This window comes from Panthera onca, chromosome E1 (assembly GCF_046562875.1).
Source record: "Panthera onca isolate mPanOnc1 chromosome E1, mPanOnc1 haplotype 2, whole genome shotgun sequence".
NCBI lineage: Eukaryota > Metazoa > Chordata > Mammalia > Carnivora > Felidae > Panthera > Panthera onca.
Window position 1 is genome coordinate 19223367 of NC_138352.1, and position 16424 is coordinate 19239790.

General features: G+C 61.4%; 1 protein-coding gene across 1 annotated transcript; it reads right to left on the reverse strand.

Moving 5' to 3' along the window:
• Positions 1-1018: 1018 nt before the first annotated feature.
• ALOX12B (arachidonate 12-lipoxygenase, 12R type) lies at positions 1019-11510 on the reverse strand. The gene is made up of 15 exons (XM_060647365.3): positions 11086-11510; positions 9822-10026; positions 7363-7444; positions 7137-7223; positions 6897-7019; positions 6533-6636; positions 6043-6215; positions 5688-5831; positions 4367-4570; positions 4066-4152; positions 3630-3799; positions 3273-3394; positions 1728-1828; positions 1385-1555; positions 1019-1231 (listed from the first exon to the last, which is right to left on the reverse strand). Exons 1-15 carry the CDS (start codon positions 11230-11232, stop codon positions 1052-1054), a joined length of 2100 nt encoding a protein of 699 aa, XP_060503348.2. The 5' UTR covers positions 11233-11510; the 3' UTR covers positions 1019-1051.
• Positions 11511-16424: the final 4914 nt, after the last annotated feature.

A 16424-nucleotide genomic window follows, 5' to 3' on the forward strand; every position in this document is an offset into this window, starting at 1 on the left:
GCAGAGTCACGGGAACGAATGGGCCTTAACAGGAGCACTGGCGACTCTGTGCTTCCCGGGTTTAGGGGGGGTCCGTTCGAATTCAGTATGGGGGGCCTGACGCCCCCACCGTGCAGTTCCCCACCCCCACCCTCTACCACCAAAGGCCAGACGGGCCAGGTGGACCCACTCCCCGAGGTCAATTCCACATGCCAAGCCCATGTGCCCCTCTGGGATGTCAGCAACGAAGCAAGGCCCAGGGCGGGGGCAAGAAGTGGGGGGCGGTTCTCGGGTTCCAGAAGAGTGGGTGGGGGAGGGATCCTGGAGACAACAGGTTACTTGGAGGGCGCACTGAGCAGCCTGGGGTGAGACGGTGGCTGGCAGTGTGGTTTAGTATAACAGGGGTTCACAGTAGGTGGAGCTTAGGGCCCTCGGGCTTGAGCGGCAGGCTGGGCTCAGGGTGGTCTCTTGCCTGGGCGGATGCATAATTTGTTTCAAGTTGGACTAGTCTTGGGGTGGGGGGGAATCTGTCTGCCTAGGTGGGTGGGGGGCAGGTGGTGCTCTGTCCTTGGGTAGGTATTCTGGGGAACTGGGGCCCTCAGTGGTCTGGGTCCCCAGGCAGGGGGACTTAAGGTGGGCCAGAATCGCTTTGGGTTGCAAGACAGGGCCGGGGTATCGCATGGGGTGCAGAGGTCCCGGCCTGCTCTCCCGCTGCGGTCCCCAAGAGCACCTTGTCACCTCCCAGGATGTCACCGAGGAGCCCCGGGCGGCAAGGCATCACCGCCTTCCAGAGCCTTCTGGCCTGGACATGGGGTGGGGGTGGGGGGCCGACAAGGGGCCTGGCGCCGCCCTGAGCCTACCTGGACCCCGCGGCGGTGAAGGGCACGGCAGTGTGGGCGCCGGGACACGGCAGCCCGCACCCCCGCACCCCACGGCACCCCCCGGCACCCTCCGTGAATGGCCACACACACTGGCTGACCCACGGCCGTTTGAAGTGACAATTCTTTTTTTTTTTTTTTTTTTTTTTTGGAAAACGGGTGCAGGCGAGGAGAGGCGAGCCGGGAGCGCGGCCCTAGATGGAAATGCTGTTCTCTATCAGCACCGGATCCAGGTAGTAGTAGGGGACCGGGAGGTCCTTGTTGCGCTGGCGGATGTCGTGCGAGATCTGGGCCAGGCGCTGGCGGAGGACCTCCATGCTCCTCCGCGGGGCCTCCTCCACGAAGTGGATGTCAGGGAAGTGGCCCAGGGGCCGCTGCGGACACGGAACGGGGCAGCTGCGACCGGCCCCCAGCTCTCCGCCTTCCGCAGCCTGCCCCTCCCCTCCCCCCCCTTGACACCCCTCCCCCAGCCCCCAGCCCTCCCTCCGCCTGCCCCCGGGGTAACCCCACCCCCGGCCCCAGGGCACCTTGTCGTCAGGCTCCCTGCTGAGGGTCCAGAGCACCAGCAGGGTGATGCACGTGGTTTTCACATCCGGCAACGTGTCCATGTAGCTGTCGCGAGTGGTCAGCCCCTTGGCCTGCATGGGTGGGTTCCTCATGGACGACGGGAAGTTGGGCATCCAGGCGGTGTACTCCAGCTGGAGGTGGGGCAGCGGCGGGGGGAGGCGGGGGTCAGAGAGCACCCCGGGACGCTGGGGGTTTCAACTGAGCTAGGGACGGAAGCTGGGACTTGGCGGGGAGGAGGCCGGAGCAGGGATGACGGCTGAGGTTGGGCCTGAGGTTGGGGCCGGGGCTGGGGGGCGTAGGTACCTGCCCGGTGTTGACGGCGGCGTGCTTGGCGGAGCAGGTGTAGATGACTATAGTGACATATCGGATCAGCTCAGGCACTGTTCGCAAGCACTGAGGGAAGCCTGGGGGGGGGGGGGGGGGGGGCGCGGGGACGCCCAGGCGGCGTCAGTCCCGCCTGGTCCCCGATGGCCGGCAGAGGGCGCCAACAGGCCCGGCTCCCGCGCGTCCGGCCCACACTCCAAGCTGCCACCTCCCTGGGGCGCTCATCCCGGCCGCTTGGCCCTCCTGTGACCATAACTCCAATCCCCCACCCACTCACCCGCCCCCGTCCAGACCACCTTGGGAGGCGGCCCCAAGTGGCCTTGACCAGAGGTCCTCCGCAGCAGCTCCCGGCACCTGTCCGAGGTCCGGCCCTCCTGTCTTTCTTCCAGCTCCCTTAGGGGGGCCTCTCTGGTCCCAGGACTCAGGAGGGGAAAGGCTTTGGAAGAATCCTGGCTTTCCTGCCCTGACTCAGCACAGACCCCTCCCGCCACACACACACACACACACACACACACACACACACTCTTCTGAACCTTTGCCCTCACGCCAGATGGATTTCTCAGTAGCCTGGCCCTCGGTCTCACACCCAATGTAGCTGCCAGCTTCTCTTACCTGTTACCCGCCCCCCCCTCCCCTGCTCATGCTCGCTCTCTCTCCCTCTCTCTCAAAATAAAAATAAACTTAAAAAACAAAACAAAACAAAGCTGATCTCCTTGCAGACGCCTCTATGGCTCCCTCTAGTGTTCAGGGTAATTCCAACCTGCCCGCGACTGTCCCCTGCTCACGGCTTCAGCCTTAGTTCAGCCCCACGGAGAGCCTGGCCGACCCCCACCCTCAGAGCAGTAGCTGGGGCCTCTGAGCTCTCGGTGCTCCCCCTGCCCACTCTGGCTTCCCACCCAGAGCTCTTCAACCCCCCTCCAGCCCCTCCCGGCTAACCTCCCCGTCCTGCAGGTCCCGGCCAGATGTTAGCCCAGATGTTGCACCTCAGCATGCTGCTCTCCCCCTGCTCTCCCTCCACCCCCGCCCCTCCTCCACCCGGATTACTTGCCTCCCCTGGGCTCCCGCACACGGCCCCGCCTGCAGCAGTCCCGAGATAGTATAATTGCCCGTGTACTTGAGTGGGCGCCCCACCCTGGAGACCGTGAACTTGAGGGCAGGCACCTGTATCTCTCCTTCCCTTTGCCTCCTAGCAACCAGCACGGCGTCGTCGCATCACAGATGCTCACTGAATATTGGTTGAGTGGTACCCAAGTGATGACCTCAGGATGTTCCTTCCCGCCCTCCTGGGCCCTCCCAGCCTCCCCGCCTACAGCATGCTCCACCCTTTCCTGTTTGAGCTCATGCCCCGTATCTCAGTCCACAGAGATGACCCTGCCCCCCACCCCCAGCCCCTGAGTTCACACATGGACCCACGGGCAGCCACGTTTCCTTCCCCAGCCTCTCCGACACTTGGCTCCCTCGGTCCCCAACAAGACCTGCTGTGGCCCAGCCTGGAGGGCCCATCCCACAGCCCCGGGCCCCTACCTGAGCTCTCACGCCCTAGCAGGCACTGCTTAAATATCTCCTGCACCCAGGACTGCAATTCTGGGTCACCCTCCACGGCTGCGTCACACGGGTAATAGTAGGTGATGATCTCGGTCACATACCTGATGGGGGAGGGGGGCAGGCCTCAGTTTGGATCGTCCTCCTGCCCTCCCCACCTTTCTTACCTCCCCCAGGATGCCCTGGCCTCGGCCGCCCCAGGCCTGGGGGCGGGCACGTGCTGTGGGGCAAACACAGCATCAGACCCAGGCTCGGGTCAAGTCCTTAAAAGCTCCCTGAGCCTGCTCCAGCATGCGAGGGCGTCCGCCCGAGTGCCACCCACTGCGGACCCGGCCTCACCTCTCTAGCGCGTCCCACACTGCCAAGGAGTCGTCTCGGTAATAATATCCCGGCAGGTCCTGGACCCCACGCTCCACAAAATCATTGGGGAGGTAGAGGCTCTCATAGGTGGTCTCTGACAGAGCCCGCACCATCACCTCCGCAAAGCCTTGCAGGCCTAGGGACATGCCCTGTCGGGGAGGAGGCAGACTCTGAGGCTGGCAGGGCCTCCCTGCTGAGGGTCACACCCGTCACACACACAGCCCAGTGACGCCCCTCCAGCCCCCGCCCCGTGCATGCCCACACTCCGGGCCAGCGCCCCCCTCTGCACCCCTGTAACCCGGTCCCCTCCGGCCGTGCCCCCTCCCAATCTCAAGTGGGAAATTCGGCTTTTCGCCTCCCCACAAAGGCCGGCAGGGTAGCAGGTGCCTTGCTGGGCTCGGGGCACACGTCTTACCCTGGCAGACAGCCCCCCCTCGTTGAGGAGGAGGGCGCGCCCGATGCTGTTGATCTGGATGGTGTAGCGGGTGTGGGGGACGAGGAGCTACGGGAGACAGACCAGGAGAGAGGGCCACGGTTACCCCCCAGAGGACGGGGCACCCCCTTCCTTGTGCAGCGCTACGCCCTCTGACTTTAGGAAGTCCCCACCCCGAGCCCGCTCTTGGGGGTCCCTGGCTGCCTCCCCGAGTCTCAGTGGAGTCCCTCTACCTGCTGGCGAGCCAGGTGCCTTTCTGAGGCCCCCGGGGCCAAAGCCGTACCTTGTAGAGAGGGTGACACATGGGCAGCTGTCTCAGCATGGCCAGGCAGAAGGCCTCCGCGATGAGGTGCGTCTCCAGCAGGTGCGAGATGGCCTCGTGGCAGTAGAACTCGGCGTAGCGCACCCACGTCTTGGCCAGCAGCCAGTCCCACTCCGAGTCACTCGGCAGGAAGATGGGGCTCTCGGGCCCCGGGGTCTGGCTGAGCTGGGGACGGGGAAGGAGGGAGAGTTAAGTGAGGACACACACACACACACACACACACACACACACACAGACACGGGCCGCCCCTGCAGGAAGGAGGCAGAGAAGAGCCCGAGGAGGTAAAAATGCCACTCCATACACTCGAGGCCCTCTGGTCCCCTGAGCACACCAGGGCCCTTCCTCCTGCCTCACATTTGTTCTTGATGTCCCCTCTGCCTGCAATGCCTTCCACCCCCCTACCTGGAAGCTCCCACTCATTTCTTAAGAAGCAGCACCAGGGGCACCTGAGTGGCTCAGTGGGTTAGGCATCCGACTCTTGATTTCAGCTCCAGTCCTGATTTCTTGGTTCGGGAGTTCGAGCCCCGGGTCAGGCTCTGTGCTTGCTGTGCGGAGCCTGCTTGGGATTCTCTCCCCGCCCCCCGTTCCTCCCCTGCTTGTGCTCTTTCTCTCTCTCAAAATAAATAAACTTAAGGAAAGAAAAAGAAAAAGCAGCTCACAAGTTGCCTGAGAAGCCTCCCTTATTTCAACCCCACAGTCGCCCCGTTCAGCTGCAGGAGTTGTGCACTGCGCAAGGGTACCCAGCCCCCTGGGGCAGAGGAAGTCCCCGGAATCTAGCCTACGCTGTTCCACTAATGAGCCAGGAACATCAGAGTTTGGCTGAACCCCCTCCCCAGAGGAATGCCTTTTTCTAATTTGGACATGATGCTGGTGGAGACCCCTGGAAACATAGTACCTCAGTTCCCTTTCCTGCCAGGCCACTCTCTCTCAAGGCAGCGGCCACGTCTGATTAGCTCAGTGTTTCCAGCAGAGGGCTGGCCCACGGCAGGTGTTGGCTCATCGAGCAAATGGATGACTGGACCCAAAGAGACAAGCTTGAACAACCAAGCACATCCCCATCTGGGCACCTCTGTGCATGCACACCCAGTGTGCACATTCTACGCATGGGGACTTGCACACAAGTGCACGCCCAGAGACCTGAGTTCGTGCACTGGCATACAAACATCCAGTGGTCTGTAGGGCCACCGGGGCCTCAGTCCAAGGCCCACACACAGGGCCACACACCAGGCTCTCGCGTTGGCAACACGCTCACACAGCGGCCCCCCGCCTGCACCACAGGCACCTGGATGGCGATGGGCATCATGTTCCCTTCCCGACCAAAGTGCAGCAGGCAGAGCGGGGCACAGTGATGCTGCTTCCTTCCGTTGAGCTCGATGCTGGGGATGCCTTCCAAGATGCGGTAGTCGGCCAGGTAAATGTTCCCCTTCTGGAAGGGGGCCGAAAGGGGAGGGCAGGTGAGTGCCAACGCGCCGGACCTGGGACTCACGCCTCGGGTGCGGAGTGCCCCGCGCCCCCAGGGGGCAGGGGTTGGCCAGAGACCCGAGCGGGGAATGGAGGAGCGGAGGGCACTCTGGGGGCAGCAAAGGTGGGTGGGGAGAGACGGGGAGGCCAGGGATCCCCTCCGGATGGGGCCTCACCTCCAGCTCCGCTTGCAGGCACGTTCCCTCGCCCAGGAACGGGGCCACCATGTCGTCCGTGACGGGGAACTTGTCTGGGATCTGCGTGCAGCGGCGGAGCAGGCCTGGGTTGATGCCGTTGAGGTACTGATACCCAAAGAAGCTGTCTTCTGTCCAGTGCTCGGCCACGTACTCTGGGGAGGGGGAGACGGTACCCGGTCATCCTCAGGGACAGAGAAGCGTGGGGCTGAGGCCCTGGACAGAGGAACTCTGATCGGGGACCCCAGAGAAGCCCCCAGCCTCCGCTTGAGCGGCTAGAGGCGCCCAGGGCGGCATTTTCCCTCAGGCCGCCAGGGGGCGCGCCCGCCCTTCCGGTCCCCTCCGCCTCGGATTCACCCCGCGCCCCGCCTCCCGCGGCCCCGACGGGGGTCCCGCCTCCAGCGCGCGCCCGCCGCCCCTCCGGCCCCAGGCCGAGGCGCTCCCCGGGTTCGGTGCGCGATGCCCCTCGTACCGGAGATGATGGACTTGTTGGCAGGGAAAATTTTCTTGATGTCCTTCAGCCTCTTCCAGGACTGCTTGCAGTCCACCAGGCCGCGGAGTTTGAAGCCCAGCGCCCTAGGGACGGGGTTCGAGGGGGAGACGCTCAGAGAGGCAGCCGCCAGCCCCGCCGAGGCCCCTGGCCGCCTGGCCTCCGGGCCCAGAGCACCAGGTCCTTCTGCGGCCGGGGGTCTGGCGCCACCTCCCGGGCTCCCCGGGCCTGGCTTCTCAGCTCTCTGCCCGCCCGGATGGCGATCTGTCGCGAGCTCCTGGGGTGGGGGCTGCGGTGGAGGCGGGCGCGGAGCCGGGACGGGGACCCCTCACTCGCGCACACTCACATGGGCCCCAGGCGGAAGAAGAACGAGGCCGTCTTGATGAAGGAGTAGCGGAGGTTTGAGTTCAGGAACTTGGTGGCCTTGATGTTGATGAGAATCGGGAAACCGGGGATATAACCATTCCACCTGTGGGAGAGAGTGCAGGGCTGGGGCCTGGCACCTGCGGAGCCCCGGGGAGGGTGGAGGGGGCAGAGCCCAGGGGTCAGCCACGGAAGGGGCCCCAGGGCAGCCTCGGGTCCTCACTCAGGCCGGTTGGGGTTTCTCCGCGCAGGCGGGCGGTAACTGGGGATGTGCACGTAGTTGGGTAGGCCGGGAACGAAGACCCTCCAGCTGCGGTGCGGAGAGAAGTCGAGACTGTGGGCCCTGATGCGCATGCGCCAAGACGGGCCGAAGGCCAAGCCATCGCCCCGCGCCCCCCTCACCACCACCACCCCCTGACCTCCCGCAGCCCCGGTCGCCCTCTCCTCACTGGTAGAAGTCCTGTTTGGCTCTGATCTCTTCCCGGCGGTGCTCCAGAAGGATCGGCAGCGTGTCGTCCGCTGTCGTCTTTCCTGCCGGGAGACCAAAGAGGGGGCTCAGGGTCTGACCCGCGCCCATTTCAAGGATCCGAATTCAGCTCCAGCCCTCTAGACTGGCCCTGGGGCCCCAGACCAGGAATGGGAAGGCTTACCCAGGAAGAGGGGGCGCGTGTCTCCTCCCAAAAACTCAGAGGAGAGGATCAAGGATCACCCTCCGCCCCCTCGCTCTAGGAAGCTGGGTGGTCCGTTTTCTGGACCGACTAAAACGCTATTGAAGAACAGTTATTTAGCGCTTACTACGTACCCCGCACTTTGTAAACACTTTACTTCTGTTAATAATGTAATCCAGGGGCACCTGGGTGGCTCAGTCGCTTAAGCGACCGCTCCTAACCTGGGCTCAGGTCATGATCTCACGGTTCGTGAGTTCAAGACCCGCACCGGGCTCCGCACTGACAGCACAGGGCCTGCTTGAGATTCTGTCTCTCCCTCGCTGTCTGCCCCTCCCCCACTTGCTCTCTATCACTCTCTCTCAAAGTAAATAAACTTAAAAAACAATCATAATTTAATCCACACAGGGACAACCTTGCAAGGCAGGTGACCCTTTGTATAGGCCGGAGAGCCAGTTTCCACAATTCCAAAGTCCAAAAGACTATAGAAATCAACTTTGTCTTTTCCACAAGTTAGGCACAAATACCTTGGTGGGCAGAACCCGAGGCTCTACACAGTCTTTATTGAACTCACTTGGTGTAACTATCCATAGTTTTGGCTGCAGAAATATTCATATGTTTGACTAGGGGATGCGCCTGTGGACGTAAGGCATAACGTATGGAGCGTGTGAATGGTATATATCGATATAGATGGATATGTGTGCACATGCTCTAAATGAAATCTGAATTTCAAAACACCCCTGGCCCCAAAAGTTTCAGCCAAGGGACCAGGTCAGCGTGCTCATTTTACAAGGAGAAAACGGTCAGCTGGGCTCCGAACTTTGTCGGACGTCCCGGCGGGTAGTCCCAGGCTGGCACGTTTCTACACAGCAGCCCCGTCATTTTCCCGTGAGGCCCTCCTCGCCACCCTCCCCTTCCTCCACGTCCCTCGGCTTATGCTGTGTTCTGGGTGGACAGTGTCCAACCCGGAGACCCAGCTCGGCTTTATCCCCCGGTGAGGGGCCCAGCCAGTGACTCAGGCCTCCCCGCCCTGCTCTCCCCGAGGCTGCCCCGCCCGGCCCCATTCCTGCCCTTCCCCTGCTTCCATGCACTCAGACCTATGGCCGCGGGAAGATGCTCCCGCCCCCCTGTGAGACTCTCCCCTTGGCCCTCCCCACCCTCCCCCAGGCCTGCCTTCCCCCCCCCACCCCTGCCTCTTTCCCCAGCTCGCTCAGTGCCCCTGCTGCCGGGGACACGAGAAATGGAGGAAGGTGATCAGTTGCCTGGAGGGGGGGACACCCAAGCCCCCGCCCGCCCCCCACGGCTGTGCCCTGCCCTCCTGTCCACTTTGAGGGAGGCTAGGCAGAAGCTGGGACGGTGGGGCCAAGATGACAGAAGAGGACAAGCCTGTAGTCCCCATGTAGCAGCCGCGTATCAGGAAGCAGAGCCAAGGCCACCAGACAAGGGCGGTGGCAGCGGGTGGACGCAAGGAGCTTAGACACTCCCTGTCCCTCTTCCAGGGCAGTAACCGAGTGACTGGGAGAATAGCCCGGCGGCCTTGACCAGGCACCAGGGAAAACCCAGCCTCGTGCTGGGCCATGATGGAGCCTTGATGGAGGAAGGGGGGGCCTTCTGGAGCAGCACTGAGCCCTGCTAGAGATATAAGGTGTCCTAATGGGGTGGTAGGGAGGCCTTTGGGGCCATAGGACATCCCCTCAAGTCCACAAAATGCGCAGGTAGACGCCCAGGGCTCCTATGACAAGGTTCAGACCCTCGCGCTCTGTCCTGTTGAGACGTGTTGAGCGAACACGGCTTCCTGACAGAACGTGCAGCAGCTGGGGCGATGGGGCCTCCCCATCAGAGTGACGAGGCCTCCTGCTGCAGGGACGGGCCTCGCTGGAGTCACGGGGGGTCTTTCTGGAGCGGCAGACACGGCACATGGCACAGACAGGGCACCCGAGGCCTGTACTCAGCGCAGCCACGGGTCTCCGCAGTGGCAGGAGTCAGGGGTAGGACTGCGGGGGAGCTAACGGAGAGCACGCTTGTCTCAGCCCGGACCTGGGGTCCTGAGACCCTGAGGGTGGCCCCAACCTCCTTCCTGTCTGTCCCTGCAGGCTGCAGCCCTGCGCTGGGCCCCGCGGCGGCAATGACCCAGGGTGACGCGCGAGAGCGTCAGGTGTTCCCGGGAGTCCCTGTGGGGGCCCGGCGGGTGACGGGTGGGAGCGAGGGGCCCGGCGGCACCGGGAGGGGTGCCGAGGGCTTGCCTGTGGCCTCCCTGAGCGCCAGGGTCTCGTAGCCATCCATCCACTGGTAGGCGGGGAAGTGGTACACACGGCCGCCGGGCGCACAGATCTGCACGTAGTTACAGTACCAGGAGTTTTTGGGTAAGAAGGAGTGACGCTCCTTGTGCAGGCGGATGATGATGAGCTCCCCCAGGTCCTGCTGGCACCGGACAGTGTATTCATCCACCTGGCCAGGGCACAGGGCCGGGTGAGCGGGCAGGACTGGCCCCCGGCCCCTCGGGCCTGCCGCCCACCGATCTGGGCCCTCACCCAGGCTCCGCTCTGCTGAGGGGGTGCCGCGCTCACCGCGCTGGGCTGGGACGACTCGATCTGGATCTGGTTTCTCCTCCCCCCACTCCTAGTCGGCGGGCACCTGCTGGGCCCTTCTACCCAGGGCTGAGCAGGAAGGATACCCCCCCCTCCATTCACAGCCACCCTCCCCAGGCCCCACCCTCCCGCCCTCCTTAGCCACTTGAGGCTGCAGGAGGCCATGCGGCCCCCCCCAGGGGGTGGACCCCAAAGGGGTCCAGATGGGGTCCAGGGCCCCCAGACCTCCTCCAGGCTTAGAGCGAGGCAGAGGTGGTCCCGCCAGCCCCCTGTGCTCCTACTTGTCAATGAAGATGTGGAGAGACAGAAGTGGCCACATAGACAGAGTGCCCAATTAAGAGGATGTAGAGGCAGGTGGCTGGACCTGACTCGGAATCAGGGCTGAGGGACCAGCAAAGGGTGTCTCCCATCATGGAGCAGGCGGGCCCCGCTGGACAGGCTGGTCTGATGCCATTTTAAGCCACAGAGAATCCAATGTGCATTGAAGCCAGTTATGATGGAACTTACCTTAGGAAGAGTAAGGGCGGGAGGGAGAGGGATGGGGGGGAGGCCGAGACGAGGGGTGTGGATGAGTGATAGAGAGGAAGCGAGAAGAGGTGAGAAAAGGCAGGGAGAGAGGAGAAATGGCCACACAGGGGCGGGAGGTGACAGACCAGGGATGAGGCAGGATGGCCCAGAGAGCAGAGACCCCCCGGGAGCCAGGTCTGAGGGGAGGGCGGAGGGGGGAGGGCATCTGGAGTTGCCCTTGGGAACTTTCAGAGCCCCCCCCCCCACACCACACGTACACACACATTCACCCCCAAACACACTCCTATGCCACACACATACACACTCACACACATCACACACACTTACATACACACACCACACACAGACTCACAAATCACACCCATGCACACACACACACGCCCATACTCACCGCCCCAGTTGCAAAGTCTCTCCCAAAATGGTTCAGCAGCTGCTTGTGGCTCTCTCCTTGGGTCCCCACAATGGTCAGCGAGATGGAATCCATCGTGCCCGACAAGAGGTCGGTACCCGTGGCCACCTTGACTTTGTAGGTGGCCATGGCTACTCCTCAGGAGGCAGGAGGGAGGGCTTGAGTCCAGACTCCTCGGGGGCCGCACGGGGGCCCAGACCAGGCAGGGGAAGCCAGACGGGGAGACGTGGACGGGGCCAGCCTCCCGAGAGGGAGAGGTGAGGCAAGGACGTCTGGCCCCCAGGGCAGCTCGGAGCCCAGATCTGCGCGCTGGGAGCCGGGCCGGCAGGGCGCTGGGCCTGCTTCTGAGAGGGCGGACCCAAGACGCCCTGGATGAAGGAGGCTTCGGGGCGGGGGAGCCAGTCCAGCCTGCGCCAGGGCCCCAGGGAAGTTAGGGGACAGGGCTGGGCGGGGCCCCCAGATCTGTATCAGCCTAATAAGCGCCTTCCTTCTGCCCGCCCCCATGGGCCACGGCACAAGACACCCCTGCCAAGCAGACCCATGGGCAACGGGGTTACCAGCCTTGGTTCCGGGGCCCCCAGCGGGTGGGAGCGAGGGGACGGGGCCCGACACAAACTCGCCGTCCAACTGACCTGCTGCCTGGCCGTTCCTCTCCGGGCCACAGGGCAGGCTGTGGCCACAGAGGGGAAGGCTAACTGATCCTCCTGCCCCAGCGCCCTTGAAAGAAAGGGTGACAGGTGCTGAGCTTGACCTCGGGTCTCTAGGGCACAGAGAAGCTCCAGAGAGAGGTGATCAGGGAGGGAGAGAGGGTGTCTGTCACTTCCTGCAGGGCTAGGATCAGCTGGGGAGGAGGGGGGGGCATACAAACATAGATGACAGAGCAAAACTGGGGGCACAAGAAGTACACGAAGGGGTGGGCATGTAATCTGTAGTTTAATCATTACGGAATTCTACGCCGCAATTAAAAAAAAGAAGAAGAAGAACAAACCACGATGATGAATCTCGCAAAGATTATATTGAGTGAAAGATGCCAGGCATAACATAAAAGGGTACATACACGCTGTATCATTCCATCGACGCCAAATTTGAGAACAGACGAAACTATGCAACTCTTTTTGTTTTTCAGGTTTTTTTATGTTTTATTTATTCTTGCGAGAGAGAGAGAGAGAGAGACAGAGCACGAGCAGGGGAGGGGCAGAGAGCGAGGGGGACACAGAATCGGAAGCAGGCTCCAGGCTCCGAGCTGTCAGCACAGAGCCCGACGTGGGGCTTGAACCCACGAATCGTGAGATCGTGACCTGAGCCAAGATCAAGATTGGACGCTTAACCAATTGAGCCCCCCAGATACTCCTCTTTCGTTTTATAAAGTACTCATCCTCACCTCCCCCCCCACCCCCCCCACCCCCCCCAAAAAAAACTGATGAAGTTAAACAGAGGATTGGAATAAAGGTTGGGCTCCAAGAGACTTGGGCTCGTCTGGAACCAAATCATTCCTTCCTGCCTTCATGCATTCGGGAGATGTTTCTGGAGCACACAGGGTTCCAGGCACCCTTCTAGGCACTGCAGATGCACAGAACAAGTGAAATACTCACAGAGCTTCCTGAAGCCGGAAGAGAAGGAAACAATCGTTCGTCTGTTTGGGGAAAATCTGGGGCGGGAAGAGAGGTGGGATTGGGGGCTAGTGTCCCATAGAATCGCAGACGCAGGAGGCATGAGGACTGGGTGGGCCGGGGCCCCAGGACAGAGCTGAGTGTAGGGAGGTGCGGGGGACCGCAGTTAGATGATGGGAGAGAGTGGGAGAGTGAGGGGAGGGTCACACTCCCATCCACCCTGCCTGGACCTGCCTTCTAGCCTTCCGCCCTTAGAGACAGCTGGGGCCAACCAGGAAGCACCATCTCGGATGCCCTCTGGGGAGTCACCCTTCCTCACTGTTGAGGGAAGTTCCCACAGCGCCCCGGGGCCAAGTTAGGGCCACAGCGGGCTGGGATTCTGAGATGGAGAGAAGATTCCAGTAGGTTCTGGATTGGGTGAGGGTGCGATTCAGGCTGAGCTTAGAGACAGGGATGTGGTTGGGGTTAGGGAGTGAAATGACCTTCTTAAGACCCAAATGCGCTCAAGTCACCCGCACCCCGTCCCACCCCAACTCAAGCCTGGCAGTGGCTCCCTCTGACCTTCCGGGTAATGACGGGTAATGACGTAGCTCCCACCGCCTGTCTTATAGACTTCATTCCCCCAAGTTCCCCTGTGCTCTCTTCTGCCTGGACAACGTGCCTCCGGGCGCCACCAACAGATGCTAACGGAGCCCCTACTGTGTGCCCAGAGGCACTAAGTCAGGCCCTAGGCGCGTTCTGTAAACAAAGCAAATTGCTGCCCTTCCCCCCGGAGCTTGCGGAGGAAACAGATAATACTGTGTACGGATGAAGCAAATGCAATATTATGTTCAATGGTGATAAGCGTTGAAGAGAAAAAACAAAGCAGGGAAGGAAATCGTAAAGTATGAGGGAGCAGGGGCGCCTGGGTGGCTCAGTCGGTCAAGCGACCGACTTCGGCTCAGGTCACGATCTCACGGTTTGTGGGTTCAGGCCCCGCGTCGGGCTCTGTGCTGACAGCTCAGAGCCTGGAGCCTGCTTCGGATTCTGTGTCTCCCTCTTGCTCTCTGCCTCTCCCCTGCTCGCCCGCTCTCTCTCTCTCAAAAATAATAAAATAAACATTTAAAAAATTAAAAAATACATATATTTTAAAAAACGGATAAGAAGCAAACTTTAGATACAGAGGGGCCAGGGAGGCACTCTTTGACAAGGGGACTTTTGAGTAAAGACATGAAGGGAGTGAGGCCAATCCCCCTTCCAACCACAGGGCCTTTGCACATGCCGTCCCACTCTACATCTTGGAGCTGATTAAGTTTCCTCTCCCTTCTGATCTTAACTTGGTAATTGCTTCATCGGGGAAGGCTAAAGTGAACTATTTATGGCTCTCACCGCATTGCAGCTAACATCTTTGACTAGGCTGTTGTGTGGATGAGCTTTCTCCCCATCTCCTGGCACCTGGGAGACTCTTGAAACATGATTCTTTTTTTTTCTAATTTTTTAATGTTTATTTATTTATTTTTGAGAGAGACAGAGAGAGGGAGAGAGCAGGGGAGGGGCAGAGAGAGGAGGAGAATCCCAAGCAGGCTCCATGCTGTCAACACAGAGCCTGCTGTGGGGCTCAAACTCAACAAACCATGAGATCATGACCTGAGCTGAAACCGGGAGTCAGATGCTTAACCCGCGGAGCCACCCAGGTGCCCCGAAACATGATTCTTAATGGTTGGATGGGCTGGTGGTGAGGACAAGGTCAGGGCTGGGAAGTGCATCAGTGGTGGGACTGGAATCAGGGGTAGGACTCAGAGAGGAAAGCTGGACTGGGTTTAGCGTGAGGCCTGAGGCGGGGAGGGGGGGGTTGGCGTGGTGATGGCGGGGACAGGAATGGGGTACGGGGATGGGGGCAGGACTGGGAGAAGGCTGAGGGTAGTCATGCCTGTGCTGGGTGACTGGCAGGGCTGTCTCATCAGCCTGGGCACAGTGCTGTCCTGGGGCCAAGGACAGGAGCTGTCAGGCAGGTCAGGCCTGCCCTCCTGGGCTCTGCTCAGCCACCCAGATGACTCTTGGGGGATGCTAGGAGACTGATGGTGCAAATTTGCATCTCCAGATGCAAATTCCACGCGAGCTCTCCCAGCCCCCTACTTTGAAGCCACGCCCCTTTCCTCGAGACTGTGCCCCAGGGGGCTGCTTATCTGGGTGAGGAGCAGGGCGGGGGCGGCATGGGAATCGAGACTCAGGGGTTTCCGGAGCGGCCCTTCCAGGCCCCTCTGGGACAGAGTCCAGGGCAGTAGGGGTGAGAGGCCCCGCCTTGACCTTCTATTCCAGTGGTAAAGACAGAGGAGGGGCGGGGCCGGGAGCTGACCCTGGGTGTCACCACAAACGGTGGGGATCTGCCTCCATCCGCGAAAGCTGCCTCCTCAAATCGGAACCCATCCTCCACAGATCTCCTCCCCCCCGGGCCGATCCCTTCCCCCCCCCCCCCAAAACGCTGGAGCGGGGGCTCTGGGTTTGATCAGGGCAAGAGTCTCGAGTGGGAATTAGATCCCCGGGGGAAAACAGACGGAGACGAGGGTGGTGGGGATGGGAGCGTGGCCGCGGACACGGATGGGACAGGCACGAGAATGTGGCTGGGCCAAAACGTGGCACCGAGTAGATGCTCACAGGGCTGAAGAACTGGTTCTCCTGGGCCAGGGGTGGACCAGAGAGCAGGGGAGGCACCTGGGAAGGATGCGAGCTCACTGGCTTGGCTCACTCACAATGGCCACCCACACAGGAAGCTGAGTCCCTTGCTGCTGGGGGGCCCTCCACTGCTTGCCCCACCCCAGCCCTGCAAGGCAGGGAGCAAACCCTGGGGCCCCACCCCTCCCAGGACACAGAAGAAAAAAAAGGCAAATGGGGCCACTCTCATGCTTAAAACTCACCAGAGCATAAAACGGTATTGCTCTTAGGTCAAATCCAAGAGTTTACTCTGGACTTGGGGACGGGGCGTGACCATCTGGTGCCCACCCCCGGGTCACCTTATCGCAGCCACTTTGACTTTCTCTCCGGTCCTCAAACACATGCCCCGAAGGGGTCTGGCGCCTGCCCATCCTGGTCTGTAACACCTTCTCCCCCAGACCCATCCTCCCCCACCATGTCGCCCCCCCAGGTTGGGCTAACACACCACAGCGGGCCGGGGCGGGGCGGGGCGGGGAGTCATCTCCATCTCCGCCCCGCCCCCTGAAACCCTCTGGAAGGATTGTATGCTGCTTCCTGGAGATCCCGAACAGTGTCTAGGGACACAGGAGCCGTGAGGCAAGCAGATCCTGGAATGTCAACCCTGGAAGGGACTTTCCAGGTCTTCTTGTCCCTCCCATTTATCTGAGACATTTGGGCCACTGAGGTTGAGGCACTGGCTCAAGGCCAACTGGGAAGAGAGGCTGGTGTGCGTCCCACAACACCAGTCTCCTTCCAGACCAAAATAGGGGTTCAGCATGCAGGCTGGAGAAGCCCCCTATCTGATAGGCTCCAGCCTCTCTCCCGCAGCCTGTCCCCCAAGGTTCCCAGAGCCTGAGCAGAATCCTATGTGCCGCCGGGTTTGTCTCCCCAATAAATTTTCCTCCAAGCTGGCTTTCTGGGAAACCAGATTCCAGTGATCCGCCTCTGTCCCTCCCTCTCCGGCTTGGGGGCATTTTTAGCACGGCATGCCTTCCAATGCTAACTCGGTGCCCGCCAAGGATTGTCTGGCTTTCTGGAGGG